Source organism: Pagrus pagrus (assembly GCF_965226575.1).
Source record: "Pagrus pagrus genome assembly, chromosome: 15".
Classification (NCBI taxonomy): domain Eukaryota; kingdom Metazoa; phylum Chordata; class Actinopteri; order Spariformes; family Sparidae; genus Pagrus; species Pagrus pagrus.
The window spans coordinates 10,890,368-10,911,280 of NC_140199.1; the positions used below are offsets into that span (position 1 = coordinate 10,890,368).

General features: G+C 40.9%; 1 protein-coding gene across 2 annotated transcripts; it reads left to right on the forward strand.

Annotated features, from left to right (window-relative positions):
* Positions 1 to 3,415: 3,415 nt before the first annotated feature.
* ppm1ba (protein phosphatase, Mg2+/Mn2+ dependent, 1Ba) lies at positions 3,416 to 20,912 on the forward strand. Of its 2 annotated transcripts, XM_084376230.1 has the most exons (7): positions 3,416 to 3,803; positions 10,877 to 11,792; positions 11,987 to 12,104; positions 13,317 to 13,431; positions 13,603 to 13,660; positions 16,122 to 16,138; positions 16,899 to 20,912. In XM_084376230.1, coding segments are annotated over exons 2-7 (1,197 nt in total). In that variant the 5' UTR covers positions 3,416 to 3,803; positions 10,877 to 10,904; the 3' UTR covers positions 16,900 to 20,912. The 2 variants fall into 2 exon arrangements, with proteins under 2 accessions (XP_084232356.1, XP_084232355.1); XM_084376229.1 differs by lacking the exon at positions 16,122 to 16,138.
* The last annotated feature ends 1 nt before the right edge of the window (position 20,913 follows it).

Consider the following 20,913-nt stretch of genomic DNA (forward strand, 5'->3'; position numbering starts at 1 on the left):
AGAAGGCTCTTCTTTCCTCAACATTTGATTCACACAATCAAGACAGATCTCTCATTTCATTTCATTTCAAAAAACACAACTTACCCAACACTAGGACGATGACGAGATTCTATGTTAACAGAGCTAATTCCACAAGTGCCAAGTCAAGCAGAGGGCCCTGGGCTTCACATTAATATTAAAGCAATAGGAATAACTTTACTTGTGGAGTCTTGTTTTGTAATGTAAGTAAAGACGTTTCATTCATTTAATGTGGAAACTAGATTTTAATTATCACATTTGACGGGTGGGGTATTATTTAAGAATATACAACATGGTACAGATTACTTTTAAAGCAATGTTCCCTCATATGCACATGATTTATGGTGCTCCAAATTGTAATCTAACCTACAGGAGGAACTTTTGGTGCCGGTATGAAGTTTATTGAATGCCTAAGAAACGATCACATACATTATTGATGGTATACTTTAAGCGTTCTGAACTATTTATAAAAAACACAGGCAGACACACAGGCGCCAACATGATGACATCATGCTCAGCGTACTATATACAATTGAGGGGCATTAAAATGAGTTATTTTTACTTGAAAATGCATATGAAATGTACCTCTATGTAAAATCTAAATAAAGTAATTCCACTGCAATAGACCATTAAGGCATGACATATCTTCTCAGCCTCAACAACTCCTCTGCCTGTAAGACAGAGATGCTATGTTCCACTGCAGTCAGTATAACTTTGTTTAGTATTGCAATAAAAATATCAACTGAATTATTTAGGTAGGTTAAAGCAATAGACATACTCTGGTTGCTGGCAGAAAGCAGAAGATGGTTGACATCTGTTGCCTCTGAAGGTAAGTGAAAGCTTTATGCCCTAAAGAAAACCCAATAGAGAGAAAGGAATTGCTTTTACACCATCATGGTAGCCAGTCCATACTACTACTTTCTATTCAACATCATTTATAAAGATAATATTGGCTGGTGGCTTCTTCCTCTAAATGGGTTCATGACACGTTCACAGCTCTCAACAGGCATAGGTAGTGAAGAGCAGTCATTGTGTGAGAATATGATGTGTATTTCTTCTGTATTTCTTTTTAGCATGTTCATATCAATAATATCAAACTTATCACACTGAAAAAAAAACATTATTTGTGATTGATAGAATGGTTGTTCGTATTGTATTAGCAACCCCCACAGATGTATTTCATGGGAACTCAGCTCCCACTGGCTCTCACATAACTGTGTAGGAGTTTCAAATGGGGAGCAGATCCACTCAAGCTTCTTATAAGTTCGCTTAAAGAGCATATGGCCCCACTGCTTGTAACTTGTGATGTTATGATGCTAATATATATTATACAATGTTCCCAAATATAATGTTAATGTAACCTTAATGGCGCTTAGATACGATTAGATACTATCTGAGCAGGGAGTAGATCTTATGATTGAAGTGGATTCCTTGCAAAATGCTGTTTTATATCCAATCATATTCTCACAAATGTCCAGTCCCTCCTCAGGAGAGGGACATCAATTTGAACATCTGTATAAAGTCATTTTCTGCACTTAGCCAACTTTGGGTCATGGTGGCAGCAGGCTAAGCAATGTACCCTTTCACGCAGCCACGTCTTTTCAGGTTCCTAGGACAGATAGGATATGAAATAGTGTAATCCGTCAGTGTGTTCTGGTCTACTCCGGGTCTCTTCTCAGTTTGACATGTCACTAATGATGTCTCAGTAGCAAAAAGTGGCAAAAAATACATGATGTTACAGGCAGCATAATTTTCACCACGGCCTCTCCAGACTCTTTCATGCTTGTCACATGTGCTCAGTGTGAACCTGCTCTCATCTGTGAAGAGAATGGGGCGCCATCGGCGGACCTGCCAATTCTGGTGTTCTCTCCCGAATGCCAATCAGGCTGCGCAGTGCTGGGCTGTGAGCACAGGTCCCACTAGAGGACATTGGGCCCTCATGCCACCCTCATGGAGTCTGTTTCTGACAGTTTGGTCAGAAACATGCACACCAGTAACCTGCTGGAGGTCATTTTGTAGGGCTCTGGCAGTGCTCCTCCTGTTCCTCCTCGCAGAAAGGAGCAGATACCGGTCATGCTGCTAGGTTGATGCCCTTCTACGGCCCTGTTCAGCTCTCCTCATGTAATAATAATAATAATAATAATAATAATAATAATAATAATGATTTATTTTAAGATAGGGACAGTGCACATTGATGAACATCGATATTAAATATCTATGGAAACATGCCGGATTATAGCAAAGCTGCTAATTTGCATCCGTAGTCCTTAAGAAATAAATAGAAAAGATACAAATAGAAGAGACAACAAATAAATAGATAAAATACAAGTAGAAGAGACAATACACACAACACAATATATTACATAGTCAGAAGGATACCAGACAATAACATAACAATAAAAAGTAGTGTACAATAGTCACAAGTCCAGTTAGTGGTCGCATTTTTGGTTTGATTTGAGCCATTGTTTTGGTTTACCTTTAAAGGAAGGATATGTGGCAGCCAAGGTGACAGGATTTTTCACTAATTGATTCTTGATGTTTAGTTCCAGTCCTTTACTGTTCTGTTTGGTCTGTCGGCCAGATAGGTTGTCGATCTCTTTCCACACTTTTTTTGAGTTTCCTTTTGCACTCTCAATTATATTTAAGAAGAAGTTTGCTTTAGCTTTTCGTAGTGCTAATGTTACTTTATTTCGTGCTGATGTGAACTGTCTCCTGGTATCTCCTCCATGCTCTTGAGACTGTGTTGAGACCGTATGGATGTGCCATCCTGGAGGGGCCTGTGAAACCTGTGAAACACAAAACTAGAGAAGAAGGAAGGATAAGGAGATAGTAATTGTCTGTGGCCACCACATGCAAACCATTCCCTTTTTGGGGGTTGCCTTGCTTTTGCCTCTCCATTGCACCTGTTGTCGCTTTCATTTGCACCAGCGCAGGTGAAATTGATTCACAATCAATCATGTGCTTCCTAAATGGACAGATTGATATACCTGAAGTTCAACTGACTTTTGGTGTTATACTGTGACGATTCATTTTTTGAGCAGTGTATATAGACTGCAGCCAATTTTATGAATGAAGACATGGCATTATGTATTACCTGAAATTACCTATACATTTATCATAGCATATGTTTTGGCTTTCAAACAAAACCTGACTAGGTCTGTCACTGTGTGTGTATACAAACAAAAGCTTTAAAATCTTCCTCCCTCAGACACAGACACAGACACAGACACAGACACAAGCAGGAGAGCAATCAAATAACTTGATTTTGACTGTTTACAGTATGTCAGAGGAGAAGTCTGACTGACTCATCATTTGACCAATCACGTCTCAGCTTGAAACCACCGTCTGACCAATCACAGGAGAGAACGGGAGGATTGCCTCTCCCGCAAACGGCATGTTGAAAAAGAACGTCATCTGCCTCATACATTTAGCTTTAGCCGAAATTAGCTGGTTGTTCACATCACAGATACATCTTACCGAAACGAGTGCTTTTCTTTTCAACCGACAGCCTGCGTAGGGGTTATTTATCTAGTGCTCCCTGGGTTTACAGTGCCAAACATGTATTTAAAAGCCTTATTCCGATGCAGAGACATGCTGAAAGGAGAACTGGTCGTGTGAAATGCTGGCTAGCCTAATCAAAGCTAGCTGACGAGCTGGGGCCGAGAAACGAAAGTGGCTAACATTAACGCGAGATAAGCCCATCACAACAAGCCTGGGTACCTTAACATACCTGCCACTGAAGCCACAAGAAGAAGGACTGGTAGAGATAATTTCTTTCCTACAAAGTAAGTAACGTCTGGTACTTGAAATAAGCAACATTGGCTCATACAAATATTGGCTAACGGGTAGACAACACTTTGACAACTGTGAACTTCGCTAGCTGGTTAGCTAACGACATAAGTGGCCTGATTTTCACTTGGGGACAGCTATCGTTATTATAGATGAGAATGATTAAATCGAGTTGTATGTATCTTGTTTGTTTTGATGGTTATTATGATATTATTGGTCCTGTTGATATTACGCCAGCTTTTAACATGCCGGGGTTTTGTTAAGTGATTGACGTTAGCTGGTTGTTTTACCATGTATGTTGTTGGACAATTTTCAAATGTATCATTAGCATCAGGCTGCTAGTTTATAATTGGTTTGAATAGTGAATGAGATAACAGCTTCTGTTGATGCGACATTTATTAATTAATGTAAGCCTATTCATGTTATGATAAAATATTTTCACCCCTCCCATTGCAACTGATTACGACCTTGTTTTCATTTTTTGATGGTCTGGAGGGAAGTGACTTTTACTGATTATGATGATGTGCATCAAGTTTTGGTAGCTGGTCAGAAAACAGTTTTGCCTGAAAGAGCCAAGAGAACAACATTGTTTTTCGTGGTCTATTATTTACTGTCAGTGCACATAGTAGAGTCTAATGTTATTATAAACTCCTCCTTCATGTTTTGTATTCCCACATTGTACTCATAAAACATCAGTACAGGAAATAACTTGTTTTATTGCCGTGTTGTGGGTAGTTTTATTAGGTTGTTGGTGTGTGTGTTACTGTGTGTTACTGTGGTTTTGGCAGTGTTTGTGTGACAGTGTGTTCCAGAAATGGCAGCATCATCAGTGGCATGTTTGTGTTGGCACCTTGATGTGAAATCCTGCACTAGCCATGCTGTTTTAGCCCGTGACTGTTGGCCTGTCCAAAGGCGTATATCTGTACACTTTTGGTCGTGTCTGTTGATTAAATCACTTCAAAAGCAGATGAACGATTGGATACAGTGTCGGCTCACAAGCCCGGAATAACTTGCATATACATTTGTCAAGTGCTGAGAAGGAGAGATAAACTGTGCGTAATGTGTTTGCAGATTACTTTCCTGATAAGACTGTTTTCTATTTTAGAATTGGACAGCCTAAATACTCCTTGTTCAAGCTGACATTCATTCATATGGCATATGCATAATTATCCATGATACTGAGGCGTGTCAACAACACTCTATGTAATTCACTTAAACTTTTGTAGTCATCACTTGTTGATTGTCATATTCAGATTTTGCTCACCAGACGGTTATTCACTTACTTAAATACATCTGTGATTAAGAAAAAGCACATCTTGACTGTGACTTTTTAGTGATTTTTGCTGGATATTAGATTTTGGACTGCATAAACCTGTGAAGCATAGCGATTGTGGCCAGGACCGAACCATCTGGATGCATTTTACTATCTGTGGTAATGTGCAAACACACTGCATATCCTAGTGCAGTATGCCCTTCAGGAATTGAGAAACAAATTAGTACATGGCAAACGTCCTGATTGGTTGCAATAACATTTCATTCATCCCTCTGCCTCTCACTGTTTCACAACGTTTGAGGCCTGGGAGTCAAATCAAAGGCAGGCCAGATTTCTGGATAGAGAGCAGGTACACATGGCTCTCCTTGTTGCCGAGAACCCCTCTTTCAGTCCAGTATAACCTGACACATTTACTTTCCTCCTCTTTGGCTGTGGTCTGTAAGACTCCAGTCCAGTCTGGTCCAATAACGGCCCAGCTTCCCCGACGCCAATGTACTGAAGATGACTGAAGCTGTCTGTTCAAAGAGCACTTGTTCCTGGAAATTGACTGCTTCTGATGCGACTTCAGTGATGAGTCATCAAAGAGGGGGTACTGCGATATCCCTGCCTGTTTGTTCCACCTCTCCAATTTGTAAGAAGACAGCCCTTATTGAGGGGTAATACTGAATCTGTTTAGTTACATTTTTTTTATCATAACTGTGGACAGCGTATTACACCAACTGTTCCAGATACCTTAAGTTTTTTATTCTTTCAGTGTGGATGTGACTAATCGATCCTTGATCAAAGGTGGCGCCATGGATGATCTTTTCTGCTCATCAGACATGGCATTTTTTGCATAGAGCATAGCTGCATAGGAACCAATGTTTGGGATAGCCATGTTTACCCAGAACTTGACTATGTTATTGCAGTTTGCAATGGAGTTTGTATGCATGCACATTGAGTGTCTACTAGCGTTGTCATGATACTGGAATTTCCAACTTTGATACAATAAATTGAAAAATATTGGTGTGAGACCAAATTTGAACATTGGGGGCATAAGATAAATATATCAAGGCTTGTGCACTGTGTGTTAAGAACATCACCATCTAAGTTAATTTACTTCTGGAGGAGTTGGGGCTATGTGGGCACTGCAGTGGTGAGTGTGTTAACTTGCTGTCAGAGAGTGAAAAATGCAGCTTGTACTGGTTTAACAATACTGGAAAAATTAGGAAATATTCAAGATCAATATATCAATATTTTTAACAACAGTAGTTTACATGACTGATTATAATACACAAACACAATGAAGTCCGACACTAAAATCTCGGGCTCTCCACTTGCCCTAGATCAGCTCTGTGCTTAATCAGCGGTAAGATGATCCCCTGCCTAAATGGCATTATAAGCACATTAGCAGTAACTGATCATTTTTAGATTTACCCCATGCTCCCAGTCTTGGTTGTTTTCAGCTGAGTCAAATCATGCCGTGCCTGCCATAGTCATATGTGAACTACGTCTCCATAAATGCATAAGGTGTCTCTGACAGAGAGTGAACATTGATAATGGCTAACAGCAGACGCTGTCATGTGTGGAGTTTTTTCTGCTATGTCGCCACCAGATTAAGGAAGGAAGCCATTGACCAAAAAGGCCTTTACTTTGGCTGTGTCCAACATCATTCACTTATTCAGTATATGACATTATTATTTTGTAAGGGAGATATAGTGTGAAAGCTATACTTGGGTCATTCCTTTTCATCTGGCAGTGCATGATGGTAAGTTGCTATTGAATGGTAACTTTCCCACAATTCAATGTAACAAGTAGTGGAAAAATCGATGGATAGACATTCAGACTACGGGAGACAAATACATTACAGGGTGGATGATTGTAGACAGTGCTTGTCCCCATAAATGGCACACATTACATTTAATGCCATATCAGCCTTATCTGTAGCTGAACCCCAAAATGAAATTGAACCAGCCAGTTTGCCTACTGTACCAACTATAATTTAAGGATGAAGCAGAAGGGCCTTTATCTGGCACTGATATCATTTTAGTATTTTTCTTTTGGTAACCACATGCAAATCATTCATGTGTTGATTATTGGGCATTTCCCTCAGCTGTTCCTCTATCAATAGTACTCCAGCTCTTGGCTTCTACTACACCACCATGCTATATTTTCCATCAGCTTGTTCACAATGCATCATGTTGACCAATAGTATTTTGATCATATTGGGCTAATTTATTGCTAATTTGGTACATGGCCACAACCCAGTCCATTGTTCCTTTCTGTCACCTGCCACCTTCCCACAAAATACAGTACAATATGACTGTTCAGGGATGCTGTCGTCTGAAATGTAGATGTAAGCGATTACATAACATTACGTAAACTTCATGTCACCAAACAAGAAGAGAGAGTGGTATTATGTTAGTGGTAGCTTACTGCTGTGTGCAGTGTGTGGTCTGTGCTAGACAGGCTAATCTGGCCCTGTGTGGATCCCATCAGCAGCTGACTGTTAAATTGAGTTTGCTTGTTAAAGCTACCCTGCTTCTCTGAAGTCTGAGACCTGTGGGCCAGCTTTCAACTCCTGACTCTGAACTGCATTGGCCATTCATTTCATCTTTCCATGTGAGACGTTAGAGAAGCATTTGTGTTGTGAGTAAATGAGAGATGTCCGTCTTGCAAACTTTGTTGTGAGACACAACCCAACAGCTGCGTGAACTTATGCAACTCATGCGCTGTGGGGACCTCTTGTCATATACTGCAACCACCAACACCTCCTGCTTCTGTTGCTATAGCAGCCACTCAGCTGCCACTCCAAGCTGTGTAACCATGGAGACGTCAGACCGGGTGACATCATTCCCCAGAGTTGTCAGTGTTTATAAGTTATGTACGAGGAAACCTATGCGCCGCATAGGGGTCATAATGCGCCGCTTGGTGCCAGACCTTGCCAGTTCTATTGAAGCCTATGGGAAATGCATGGAGAATCACACTACAACCTACAGTAAGATATCTATGCTGTATGACCTTTGAAGACAAAATGCCTCCTCCAAATGAAAAGACACACTTTAGAGGATACTGATTTTTCTAAATGTGCACATTTTTTTCTTTGCTGTTGGTCTCCAAATAGTATCAAAGGATTATTTATAGGCATAATTTAGAGGACACATGGTGAGTCAAATTAAAATGCTCAAAAAAATGAAAATGAAAATATTGAGTTTAGGATAAATAATATTCTGCATTCTTCATTCCTTCTGTCTGGAGGCTGATTTCTGATGAACAGCAGCGCTAATAATCGTTATTGTTATGGGAATATCAGGTATTCAAATAAAATGTTTACGAACCTCCTCATTATTAATTACAGTATGCAATAATTAATAATGATATATAACCAACCCACTATAAAACAACAAAGGCATACATTTGATGGCTATCAGAAACCTTTAAAAAAACGGACTCGATCATCAGAAAATAATAATAATGTAATCGGTAAATATGAATGAAGCAATCTCTGCTCCAAGCCGTTTTAAGTCAAACAAAAATAAGAAATTAAATAAAAAAGGTCCCTTGAAAACACATGAAACATTAGCATAATAAGAACACACCAGAATACTGGTGCCTCCATCTCCCATATAGACAACATGTGAAACAGAGGTGAGAGCTGGAGTGGTCTGCCCATTCACCACTATGCTAATAGAGCACAGTGCTTTCAAGTGTGGCACCGATGTGCATTCACACACTATACAGTGACATAATGACCCTTCCTGAGTTTTTAGTATCCTTGGTTATGTATGCTGGTATTTGTTTTCTTATCTAAGACCAACAGGGTATGGCACATCTTGTAGCTGTGTTTTGAGAAGTTATAATGAGCCTTGAAATCAAAGGGTCTTTGTCTCAGTACAGTGTGTGTGTGGTTGCTGCCCAGGTGAAAGAGCAAATGATTTGGTTTGGTGATTGTGCACATGGCTTTGATATCTGCTCGGTAACAAGGGTGTGTGAATGCATTTGTTGTCAAGGTAATAATTCAAGTGGTTTGGACTATATCTGTTTGATATGTGATCAGAGGCCAAGTGTGGTGCGCGTGTGTTTGTCTGCTAATATGCAAAACAAAGCACACCTGTCTTATCCCACTTTAATTTATTGGAAGCCTGGACGGCACAGATATCACTTTGGTACTGACCATTACCTCCTTGTTAAAAGTAAACATGAAATGCTGAACCTGTGTTTAGGTTGATTCTGTAACACTGACTTTGCACTCCAAGGCATACTGTAGATGATAATGGTTGGGTCAGTTTTGTAACATTGTAACATTAGACTGTTGAGAGAGGCGTGTGGTCAGTTGTTTGAAATTTCAAATTCATACGTTTTTCCCACTTTCCCTGATTTTACTTTTTTTTTTTAAACATTTTTGGATATTTGACATAAATCTCAATGACTTGTTAGAGTTAGATGTTGTATCTTTTGTAACTAGTCTACTGCCGTATGGGCTTCATTTGTGTATATCACTCACTAATGTGTCAACTACAAACATTTCTGGAGGTAGAAGCTTTGTGTTTTGCACATGTAACATTGAGAGCTAAATTAATATGAATATTTCATAGGAAAGTTTAAAAAAGCCTTTTCATGTCAGCTTCTCTCAAACTTAAGTTAGACCCTAATTCATTTAAAAACGTGTCAAAGTGTCATAAATCATACATTTGTGTCTTGAGCGCTGCTCTGTACTCTCAAGTGATCTTACAGAGCTCACAGCCCAATACAGAATAATTAATTTGCACATAAAAGTCAGAAGACATTCCAGGTCACAGTTACACACATGAAATGTGAGTCAAGCCCTGGTATAGACAGTGGTAGTAGTTAATATCTAGTTAAGATGTATCTGTTCTTTTAGATAGATGTGAAACAGATGACCAAATTTGATTAATTTTGGTTGATAAAATGTAAACCATGCATTTACCTTTGACCTTTAGGGTTAACAGAAATATGAGATAGTGGGAAACTGTGCAGTTCTTCCATTTTCAAAAATGTAATCTTTAGCTTTAACCATGTTTACCTTAAGAGACCGGAACCTTCAGTATGCCTACAACTAATTCGTAAGTAGCATTTATTGATATTCTAAGGAATTTAAGAGTGCAATTTCCAAGGCTAAGAGGCCATTAAGTAGTGTGACAGTCAGTAAGACTGTAAAAGTTGAAGTTATGTTCTCACATTACTAAACCAATTATCTTTGGCTGGATACATAACTTCCATCAAGCAGCCTGATGCTGTTGTTCATTTCGCTAATGCAGGTGCAGTTGGACAGATAACACATCCTCTCTAGTTTTTAAATGCTCTCAGTAGCCACCTCTTGCTAGCCAGAGAAGCTTTTAAGCTTGCTTCTCAGTCTGTTTAAGCATAAACTAAAGTGGCTGTGCTATTTCTGGATATGATGAGCAATGATCACTGTTTGGTTGAATTGTTCCTCCAGGCCTATTAAGTAAACAGTAAAGGAAACTCGCATGCTGAAAAGCTCCAGAAGTCCAAATCTCCTCAAATCTGTGGGACAATTGTAGGGTTTACATGTTCAGACTCTGAGTCAGTTGAGATCTGTAATCTGACAATCTGATTCAACAACTTGAAAGTGAAACCTGGGCAGACAACCACATGAGGGGGCAAAGGATTCAAACAACAGTGGTGTTGTGACGTGAATACAATGGAAGGGGGAGATGGATGCCACATTTAGTGGCTGAATGTTATCAAAAACACCTTTTTAATAAAAAATCCTGTGTCTGGTTTTCTTTTTTCCTCCTCTTTTTTTTGTCCTGTCTCTGTTTACCTTTCCCACAGGTAGCGGTGGGTCTCTCTAGGCAGAGCCATGGGTGCGTTCCTGGACAAGCCCAAGACAGAGAAGCACAACTTGCATGGTGAGGGCAACAACCTGCGTTATGGGCTTAGCTCCATGCAGGGCTGGCGGGTGGAGATGGAGGATGCTCACACAGCTGTGTTGGGACTTCCTACTCCTGGTATGACTGACTGGTCCTTTTTTGCTGTGTACGATGGTCACGCTGGCTCCCGGGTTGCCAACTACTGCTCTAAACACCTTCTGGAACATATAATCAGCGCTAGCTTTGGGGCCAGAGGGACACAAGGCTCCCAGTCTGGTTTAGACAGCTCCACCACTGATCCTCCAGCAGCAGTTCCTCCTACAGTGGAGGCTGTGAAAACCGGAATCCGGACAGGCTTCCTGAGGATTGATGAGCACATGCGCAGCTTCTCTGACCTCCGAAACGGCATGGACCGTAGTGGCTCAACAGCAGTGGGAATCCTCCTTTCACCCGATCATTTCTTCTTCTTTAACTGTGGCGATTCACGAGCTGTTCTGTACCGCAATTCACAAGTGTGCTTCTCTACACTTGACCACAAGCCTTGCAACCCACGCGAGAGAGAGCGCATCCAGAATGCTGGCGGCTCAGTGATGATTCAGAGGGTTAATGGGTCACTGGCTGTATCGAGGGCCTTGGGGGACTACGATTACAAGTGCGTGGATGGGAAGGGCCCCACAGAGCAGCTGGTTAGCCCCGAACCATCAGTGTTTGAGATGGTTCGGGCCCCTGAACAGGATCAATTTGTGGTCTTGGCGTGTGATGGCATCTGGGATGTCATGTCCAATGAGGAGCTGTGCGAGTTTGTGAAATCTAGGCTTGAAGTGTCTGATGACCTGGAGAGAGTCTGCAACGAAGTGGTGGACACCTGCCTGCACAAGGTGTGTACAAATTTGTTTTGGAGCATGACTTCTGTGAGTTTTATTACATAACTAAATGGTCTCACAAGTAAGAAAGGAAGAGAAAGTGAATTGGGTCTGGCAGTTCAGATTGTAACTATTTCCCCCATCACTACACAATAACTGCTTCTCTTACTTGCTTTTTCTTGGTTCCTCTCTACTCCTGTTCATCTTAGGGGAGCCGGGATAACATGAGCGTTGTGATAGTGTGTTTGCCCAGCGCTCCTAAAGTATCCGAGGAAGCTGTGAGGAAAGACGCAGAGCTCAACAAGTATCTGGAGTCTCGAGTGGAAGGTGAGACTGGATGGATGGAGAAAAAACATTTTGTCTGTATGTGCAAACATATAAGGAATGTTAGATATTTAGCTTTAGAGTATTAAAATCTTTTTTGTGATTCTTATTCATAATTAATATCCCCTGTCTAATACCGTTGTTTAAAAGGCGTAGCTGGGAAAACTTGTTGTTCTTTCTCCAACTGAAAGTGTGTATCATATCTGTATGAATGTTTTCTCCACTGACTGACCCAGCTGCTCTCTATTGTCTAACCTCCAGCCAAGTTAGCTCCGGCTCACAGCAGAGGAATGACACTATCATGACCTCCTTTTCCATTTCAGCAAGCATCCCCCCCTCTTTATTCCCTGTTCGCTCCTCTCCTCTCTTTCCCTCCCCGAACGCATCTTTTTCTACCCTCCTTGTCTCAAACATTCCCTGGCTTGTTTAGATGAATTCCCTGCTCCCCTCCCGTCTTTCTTCCTTTCCTTTTCTTTTTTCTCATTTCATCCCATTATTTTCCCTCAGGATGCATGAGGCCCTCTGATGAACACACTGTTGTTTTTCTAGTATTTGTTGGTTATGGAAGCTGTCTTTCCTGGCTACTGTTGGATTGTGAAAACCAGGGCTGGATTCAGAGCCTGACCAAACATGAAATGAATTGTTAAACAATGAGACTAGGTAAAATTAATCTCCACAGAATCAAAACTGTTGAGTCTAATATTTGGAAAATAGGTTGTAATTTCTATGTAAGACTGTTGTGCAGGTGGTTAATGTGTTTAAGTTATGTTTGCTGAATGGTTTGACACTCTTTGGCACTCCATAGTGGGTTAAAATCATTTCATACACAGCGCAATTATGAAAGATTTGGTTCGGGTGAAGCAGTGTAGATATTTGGCTTCAGGTACTGTCTAATACTGGAAGATAGAAAGAAATAGAGGGAATAGAAAGAGGAGAAAAGAAAGAGGGAGAGGAATGCTCTGGCTGAACATTGACCTGGCCTCATGCCACTCTCAACTCAGTTGCAAGCCTCTCTCTGTCACCATCTCTCTCCCTCTCTCTAAGATCCACAAATTCACTTGTATGGTTTCCATCTTCACTGTCTTTCTCCTCTTTTGTCACATTTTTGTTCTCGCTCCTCTGTTCTCCTCTCCATCTCTTATCTCTCCCCAGCTGGCTATCACCAGCTCTGTTAAAAGTGACTTGTTTAACAATAACGTCTGGTCTTTGTTTCAGAGATGCTGTCCAGGCCAGAGGAGATGGGGTTTCCAGACCTGGTAACAGTGATGAGGAACCTGTCCACTGACAGCGGCATGCCCACTTTACCACCAGGGGGAGGCCTTGCCAGCAAGTAAGGACCTCCGCCCCTCAAAGGGTCATTTTAACACTGGAGACGTACATTATTCCACAGTCATTAACGGTGTTGTACCTTACTGAACCTTGTCTTTCCACATGGTGGATGGTTTGAATTGAACAGCTCAGGAGACCTAATCACATTTTTGTATCCGTGTTCTTCCTGCAGACGCAATGTGATTGAAGCAGTATACAACCGGCTGAACCCATACAAGGAGGAAGATGGGGTGAGTATCAGTAAAGATGATTAACACAAGCTTTGTCCATCTTTGACTTTTTACACTCGCACACAAATCTTTTGCTAAAGTCCTGAGCCCACGCAACACATCAGCTGTCTTATTTGTCAAGTTTATCTTTCACATATGAGTTTCTGTAGTCCTGAAATCCTCTTACTCTTGTGTGGATACATCCCGTCTGGTGGACCAGGCTGGTGCTTTTGTGTTTTTTGTCACACTCAAAACCAAAGCAGATGAAGTATTACAGTTGACTGAAGAGATGGCTTCGAGCCCATCAAACCCATCATGATAAACATCTGTTTTTTTCTGTGCATGGTGCATGATGCACACCTTCCTGTCAGCTCTTAAAATGGGTGATGCATGCATGACAACACAGCTTTGTCAAAAGTCTTTCTAGTGGAACTGAGAACTTTTGCTCTTTCATCAAATCCAGTGACTGCAGGTGAAAGTGTTCCATCTTCATTAATTTGCTGAAACATCTCTTAATTAGGGGACTCCCTGTGCCCCCCCCCCCACCTCTATATTTTCTCTCTCCTAACACAAAGCTACCCCAAAGGACATTTCCTAATCAGTCTGTATTTATTACCAAAGTAATGTACAGTACAATTCCAAACAAGTATATTTTTAAGGATGACATTGCAGTCTAAAAAATTGTAGGCTAACTTGTTTTGCTGGAGGTCTGCATCCCTCAGCTTTGTACTGTGTTTATGTATTAGAACTACTGGAAGTACAAGTTGTAGATGAAAACACACACCCAATTTATCTTTCAGCCGAATGCAAATTTTACCTGCATTTAGCACTTGATGGGTACTATTTCTGAACCCTGTGTAAGCATGTAGTCTTGCACACAGATGTGGAAATACACACTTGGGCTCTGCAGAGATCTCTACCTGCCAGCCAGTTTGTGTGGACCTGTTACTTTCTGTTGCAGTGGATTGATGGAAACGTGAGTGTGTATATGTGTTTTTAAATGATGGATTAGATGTGTCTGTGAGGGAATGGCAGAAAAATTTGAATCGCAGTGTCATTAGAAGCTCTGTCCACTTGTTTATTAGCTGTCATGTCAAGTGTATGTTCTTGTATGTCTGTGTGTGTGTGTGTGTGTGTGTGTGTCTGCTTGTGATGGACATGTCAAAAGTCCTGATGTGGAGCCTAGAAGGGTGTTTGGTAGCTCCTGCTGGAGATGAGGTGATATTCACCTGGCGGTGTTGTCTTGGTCTGTCTGTAAGGACTTGGAGATATTGTTAGTGATTGCACACGTGTACACACACACATTCACAGACAAGGATATCATATACTCTGCCTAAAGCCACTATGTGTAAAATTTGTATGTGATTATAACATCTTTCAAATTAATACAAGGCTACTTTTCCATTTGTAGAAAAATGTGACAGAAGGGGGCACAGTTGCAGTGAACTAGTGGCAAATTCGGGTTTTTCTTATGTGTGACAAACAGCGAGAGAACGACAATGGCAGCTCCTGAAGAGGTCACATCAGTCAGTTATATCAGAACAGAAGAGTATATTTCATTGAAGAAGAACAAAGAACGGCAAACACTGATTACATTACTTACCCACAGCCCCATCATCGTTTTGCTTTTTTTATGGACGCTGCAAAAATAGTTTACCGGCAAGGTGATAGTGGAGGACTTGTTGACAACGCAGGGGAAAAAAAGTACCTATTTGGCAATATTTCTGATTGATACCCAATGCTAGTAGTGAATCTGATAACATCAGTGAGGGAAAAGGAGTTGCTTACCTCGCTGAGAAATTGGAGGTGTGCAGCGTGTCTCCTGCCGCACTTCATCGACCAGCTCCTTCTTGTTCCATTACTCCCACAGACTGAATAAAACTAATCCCTGACATATTTAATATTGATCTGCTGTCAATACTGAAAATGATAGAACATTGCATTCCCTATGACCAGCCTACTTATTTGTATTTGAATGTACCTGCTGCTACGATAACCTAATTTCCCATCGGGGAGCAAAATTAATTAAAGCCTGGTGTGCCGGGTAACATTGGTGTTTCACAAGCGAATTAGTTAGTTGAAAAATTGCGTCGAGGTGGCAACCCTTCTCCTGACTGACTTTGGACTAGTTGACTGACTGACTACGATGGTTCGTCCAATCACTGGTCAAATATTTTTTTGAAAGTGCGTACTGACCTTATCAGGACAACTTTAACTTAAAAACCTCAGAGCTTTGCCTTCTCTTAAAATGAGCTTGGGGATGGAAAAAAATCTAATAAAATTAGTGTTATTTCTCTCTTAAGCATATATTTTATCATAGCAGCACAAATTGTGGAATGGCTAACAATTTTGAAAAAAAAAGGTTACGTGGTTGAAATATACACCTGCCTGCGTGCGTACATACACACACACGCACACACACACACAGAGATAAGGAATGTATCGATTTGTCTAACTGTGTGTTCACCTCTGATTAACGCAGCCCTCCTGTTTCATTTGGTAAGTGATCACATATATAAATGTTACACCCCTCCCTTTCTTCCAACCTGTCATCTACAATACACACACACACAAACACACACCACACACACACATTCTTACAGGCATGTAAGTGGAGACCTGCTACGCATATTTCCCCTGTCACTCCTTCATCAGTCTCTACTCCCTGTGCTGATCTACTCTCTAGCATGTGGAGCTCCATTTAGAGTTTAAGGCGTGTGTGCGTCTGTGTTCAGACATGACTGTCCAGGTTGGATGAGGATGAGTGGTCGTTGTTTCTGGTCCTGTCTGTCCCTCTCACGTCACACGCACACAAACACGCATGCACTGGCCCTACACGCATGCACTACTGTCTCACTCTCAGTCTTTCCACAACTGCACGCAATACCACTCTCTGTTTCTGTGTCACTCTTGCAATAAGAGGAAGGAATTGTTGTGTTGGCGTATTGTTGCAGAGAGAACCTACACACTGAAGTGAAAGTGTGCCCTGGCTTCGCTGCTATTGTAACTGCTTCTAAACTATATTTTGTTATTTTATGTTGTGTTGACCAGTGGAAAACCTGGCCGTGAAGTCCATGTTGGGGGACAAAATCAATGTCATTGTAGAGATTATGTTTCTACATTTGATAACAGTTTGCTCTTTCTTTTTGTCCTCCCTCTTTCACCCCTCATTTTCTTGTTTTCCTTTTCCCCATCTCTCCTTCTCCTGCCATATTCTTCTCTCCTCCTCCCCCCTCTCTTGTTGGCTTTCCTCTTGCAGAATGGAGCTGAGTTGGAGTCCCACTGGTAGCTGTCCAGCACAACTGCCTGATCCTAAAAAAACACAGGACCACTTTCCCACGCAAGATCACAACCATAGTCACCTTTTCATTTACTCTGGGATTTTTTAATTTTTCAGTTTCCCCCCCCCCCCACAATGAGAGATCAATTGAAGCAGAAATCACATTTTTTAAAAACAAACAACAGATCAAGTTTGGAGGACTGCAAAACAGATTTTGTTGGTTGTTTTTGTAGAACAAGAACAGGGCAAAATAAAAATAACTGCATTCACACAGTATCTACATCAGAGGAGAAGCAAACAAGCACAGTTTCACTTGCCCGTCGTTTTCTTGCTTTCTTTGTGGTGGTTGTTTTTTGTTGTCGATTGACTGAGACACAGGGGCAGCCCTGCTCTGCTCTGCGGTGCCTTCCTCAGAACTGAGAGAGAAGGGAGGACCAGCCAGCCAGTCCTTACCAAACCAGCCACTTATGGATAAGATACTGAAAAGACAAAAGTGGTTTGTTGGCTGCATTTTTTTTTTGGCATTATTTGTTTTGAAGTGTGAACTTTACTTGCACCTGACTGGCAGCCAATCGACCACACAAGCTACACTGTCCAGTCGAGAAGAGCTTGATGAGTTCTGGGCATGACTGGTGCTCAAAAGGGTCCCAACACTTCATCTACCCATGCTTCCAGCCTGGCAGAAATGCCTCGCAGAGCTCCCTGAAGTCGTCGCTGTCCAAGACCTCCTGGTTAAAGCCTCAAATTCAGGGCCTGAGAGCCCAACACTAGGGGCTACCCACCTGAACACGAGGGGAGTTTATCTGGCAACAAATTTAAGTCTGGCTTCTCCGCACTGTGTCCAAACTAAAACAGAACGTGGTACTGGTGTGCCTGGCTGCGGATAGAAATTACATGGAGACTATTTGAAACTCAAGTGTGATGACTCTTCTTGCACGCCCCTGCTCACTTTCCCTCCTCCTGTCTCTTCAAAGATATTATAAACCAGTTGATTTCTCGCTCTTCCTCTCTGTCTCTCTGTCTCTCTCGCTCTCTCTCTTCTCGCTTCTGTCTTGTCTCTTCATATGACAGAAGAGACTCATTTGCATCGGCAGACGTGTCCAGAATCATAAGCTTTTGAGCCTGCTGTCGTTTCAGAGATAGAAAGATAGAAATTATATATTAAATTCATATATATAGATATATATTTTGATTTGTTTGCTTCATCTTAATTCCCTGCCATGGTATTTGTTGTGTGTGGTCTCTGTAAACAAATATAAACACAAAAAAAGTTGCACACAGTGTTTCCCGCACTGCAGCTTTCCAAAGACAGGGTTTGAGGTGAAAGAATTCCTGCCTCACCTTCTTCTTCTTCCCTTTGTCTTCTCAACACACACACAATCCTGCTTCTGCTACAACTCGCCTTTTCTATCTCAAATATCCTGTGTAAGAAAAAATGCCTTTTTTTTTTTGATTGAAAAAATTCCATCATTTACCTTTTTTAATGTCTTTTTATGTTTTTTGGTATATATGGCTTTTCAGAGTACTGTGGCGGTGGTCCAGATTACAGATGGATAACAAAACGACAAGGGGAGAATGAACTATACCTTGTACAGCAGATTGGGAGAGAGAGGTGGGGTTTTGGTGTTTCACTGTATGAAGTAAAGGAGGGACACTGTAGGACAGTAGAGAATAAGCCCTACACCTAGAGCTGTGTTCACACTGTCACTGAAATTTCCACGACTACCTTCATAGACTTTGCCTCAAAGGCACAGGATGGTTGCTGGGAAAGCCCTTGTTTGACTCTTTGGACTGAACAGGAGTCCCATTTCATTTCTTTCAACCTGAGCACTAAGAAGTGAAGCTTCAGACACAAATATTTGTCAGAAAAAACCTCTTTGAAACACACATACTCATAGACAAAGCGGATACACATACTTTGCTTGTGTATTCTTTTCTGTAGATACGTTTAAAATAGTCTCTAAGTATATACAAACGTGTAATATACACCTTTTTTTTCAGTCGTTTAATGGCAGATTCATCATAATTTCTGAAGTGGCAGTATTGAAAGAGAATAGGCCTAACAGAGTTTGCTGGCTGATTAATGTTCTTGTGGTACACTTGCTCTTGGTGCCATATGACAAATAGGTACTTGAATGTGTAGTTCTTTTGCAGTTGTTTTTGATGGGATGATTGATTTTTCTTTGTTTGTGGTGGAGGTAGTGGGAGGGGTGGGGATCTCTAATAGTTGTGCATGTTTTGTGATTGAGGGAGGAGTGTATTTTGTGTGTGAGTGGGAGGTGTACTGGGTCGATGGGGATAATGCGGGCTAGTTCAGTGTGGTGGAATGCAATGTTAAAGAAGAAAGGTGTGAAAGCTGATGACAAAAAGCAACATAATGAAAAGAAGAACGCATAGCAGGATGTCATTTTTCGTTCAATAACTTGCCATTTGTTGTTTTAAAGGGTAAGTTCTCCCAAAAAGTGATGATTCAGTCATCATCTGCTCAGCCTCACACCGATGGAAAGTCGGGCAAAGTTGCGTAGTCCACAAAACATTTCTAGAGCGTCACAGCAAAACAGTGTTGCAGCATTCTCTTAAACAACTGAAGTAGATGGGGACTTGTTTTAAAACATAAAAAGAGGTAAGAATGCAAACGCAGAAATATTTATTCCAATTAACTTTTTTTTTTCTCCAAAAATACCTAGTGCACCTTTTAAAAATTGGTGTAAATCAGCTTCTTGAGACTTACATTACACCTGACGAGCTGTATGGAGCCATTTTATGTTTTCCGTTGTCCGTTTTATAGTCCCCATCTGATTCAGTTGTTTAGGAGAATGTTTTGCATTCTACAAAACTGACAACCAACACTCAAGAAATGGTTTGTGGACTACAAAAACTTTATTCGACTTTCCATCAGCATGGGGATGAGTAGATAACGACTGATTTTTCATTTTTGAGTGAACATATCCTTTAAGACTGAAAGTGATGATTTCACTGCATCTGTGTTGATATTGTTCCTGAAATGTAATTGTTCCCACATGTGGACCGGCTTTTTAACATTGCACTGTTTCACCACACTGAACATAGTCCTCAGTTTGGGTTTATGTTTAAGCTATATCAGACACTGGGCTAGGAGAGGAATTAAGGGAGGGAAGGAGGGAGAAACATTTATTTTTCTGAATGTAATTTTCATTATTCACACTGATTCCACTGCATGGACTGAAGACAAGCAGCACTGCAGCATCACATTCTCTCCTCATCAGTCATTTAATGACTAAACAAGCTCTCTCTGGCTCCCTTTTTGTTTGGAAAAAAAAAAAAAAAAAGTACTTGATCATTGTTCTTGTTGTGAAATCTAATCTGATGACGCACGTGGGAAAGATGTCTAATTTTTCGAAGGGGACTTTGAAAGTGTTGTGATGCCCGAATGATTTGACCCAGACTTGTTGCTTTGATTTAAGGATATGTTCAGTAAAGATCATTTTACAAAGCATATTGTGTCCCGAACTTGTAAAGTTATTCTAGGCTGGGTTGAGGCGATGTGACTGCGAGGACGCCAGAAGGCAGACGAGGAGTTGGAAACCATGAAAAAACAGCAAAATGACATTCCTCCTTTGGGTTTTTTAAGAATGCAGATGAACCCTTGTACACTTTGTCTCCTCCTTCTGTCTTCCCTGGTCACTCTTTATACTACTAGAATTGACAGATGTATGATGGCAACGATTAATTCCGAACTTGTTTTTATTTATTCCTGTGCTTTGTAGCTCTTCTAAAAATGCTGTATTTTGAAGACAGAATGAGGTAATGATAAACTGGTGTGCATTTGAGAGTAATATTTGGCCCATTCAACGTCACCTTTGATAAAGAAGGGAGGCGAGGTTTATGAAACACCCAGGGTATTCACCATTCCTTCTTCCTGTACTAATTTCCCAGTATGCTATTGTGATGTTACCGACCATACAGTGAACATAAACATCAATTAAAGATGGATTTAAGTTTAAACACTTTAAAC

Coding starts and splice junctions, on each gene's coding strand:
- ppm1ba (XM_084376229.1), top strand. CDS start 10,905: ATGGGTGCGTTCCTGGACAAGCCCAAGACAGAGAAGCACAACTTGCAT. Junction 13,432..13,602: donor GGGGGAGGCCTTGCCAGCAA/GTAAGGACCTCC, acceptor TTCTTCCTGCAG/ACGCAATGTGATTGAAGCAG. Junction 13,661..16,898: donor CATACAAGGAGGAAGATGGG/GTGAGTATCAGT, acceptor TTCCTCTTGCAG/AATGGAGCTGAGTTGGAGTC.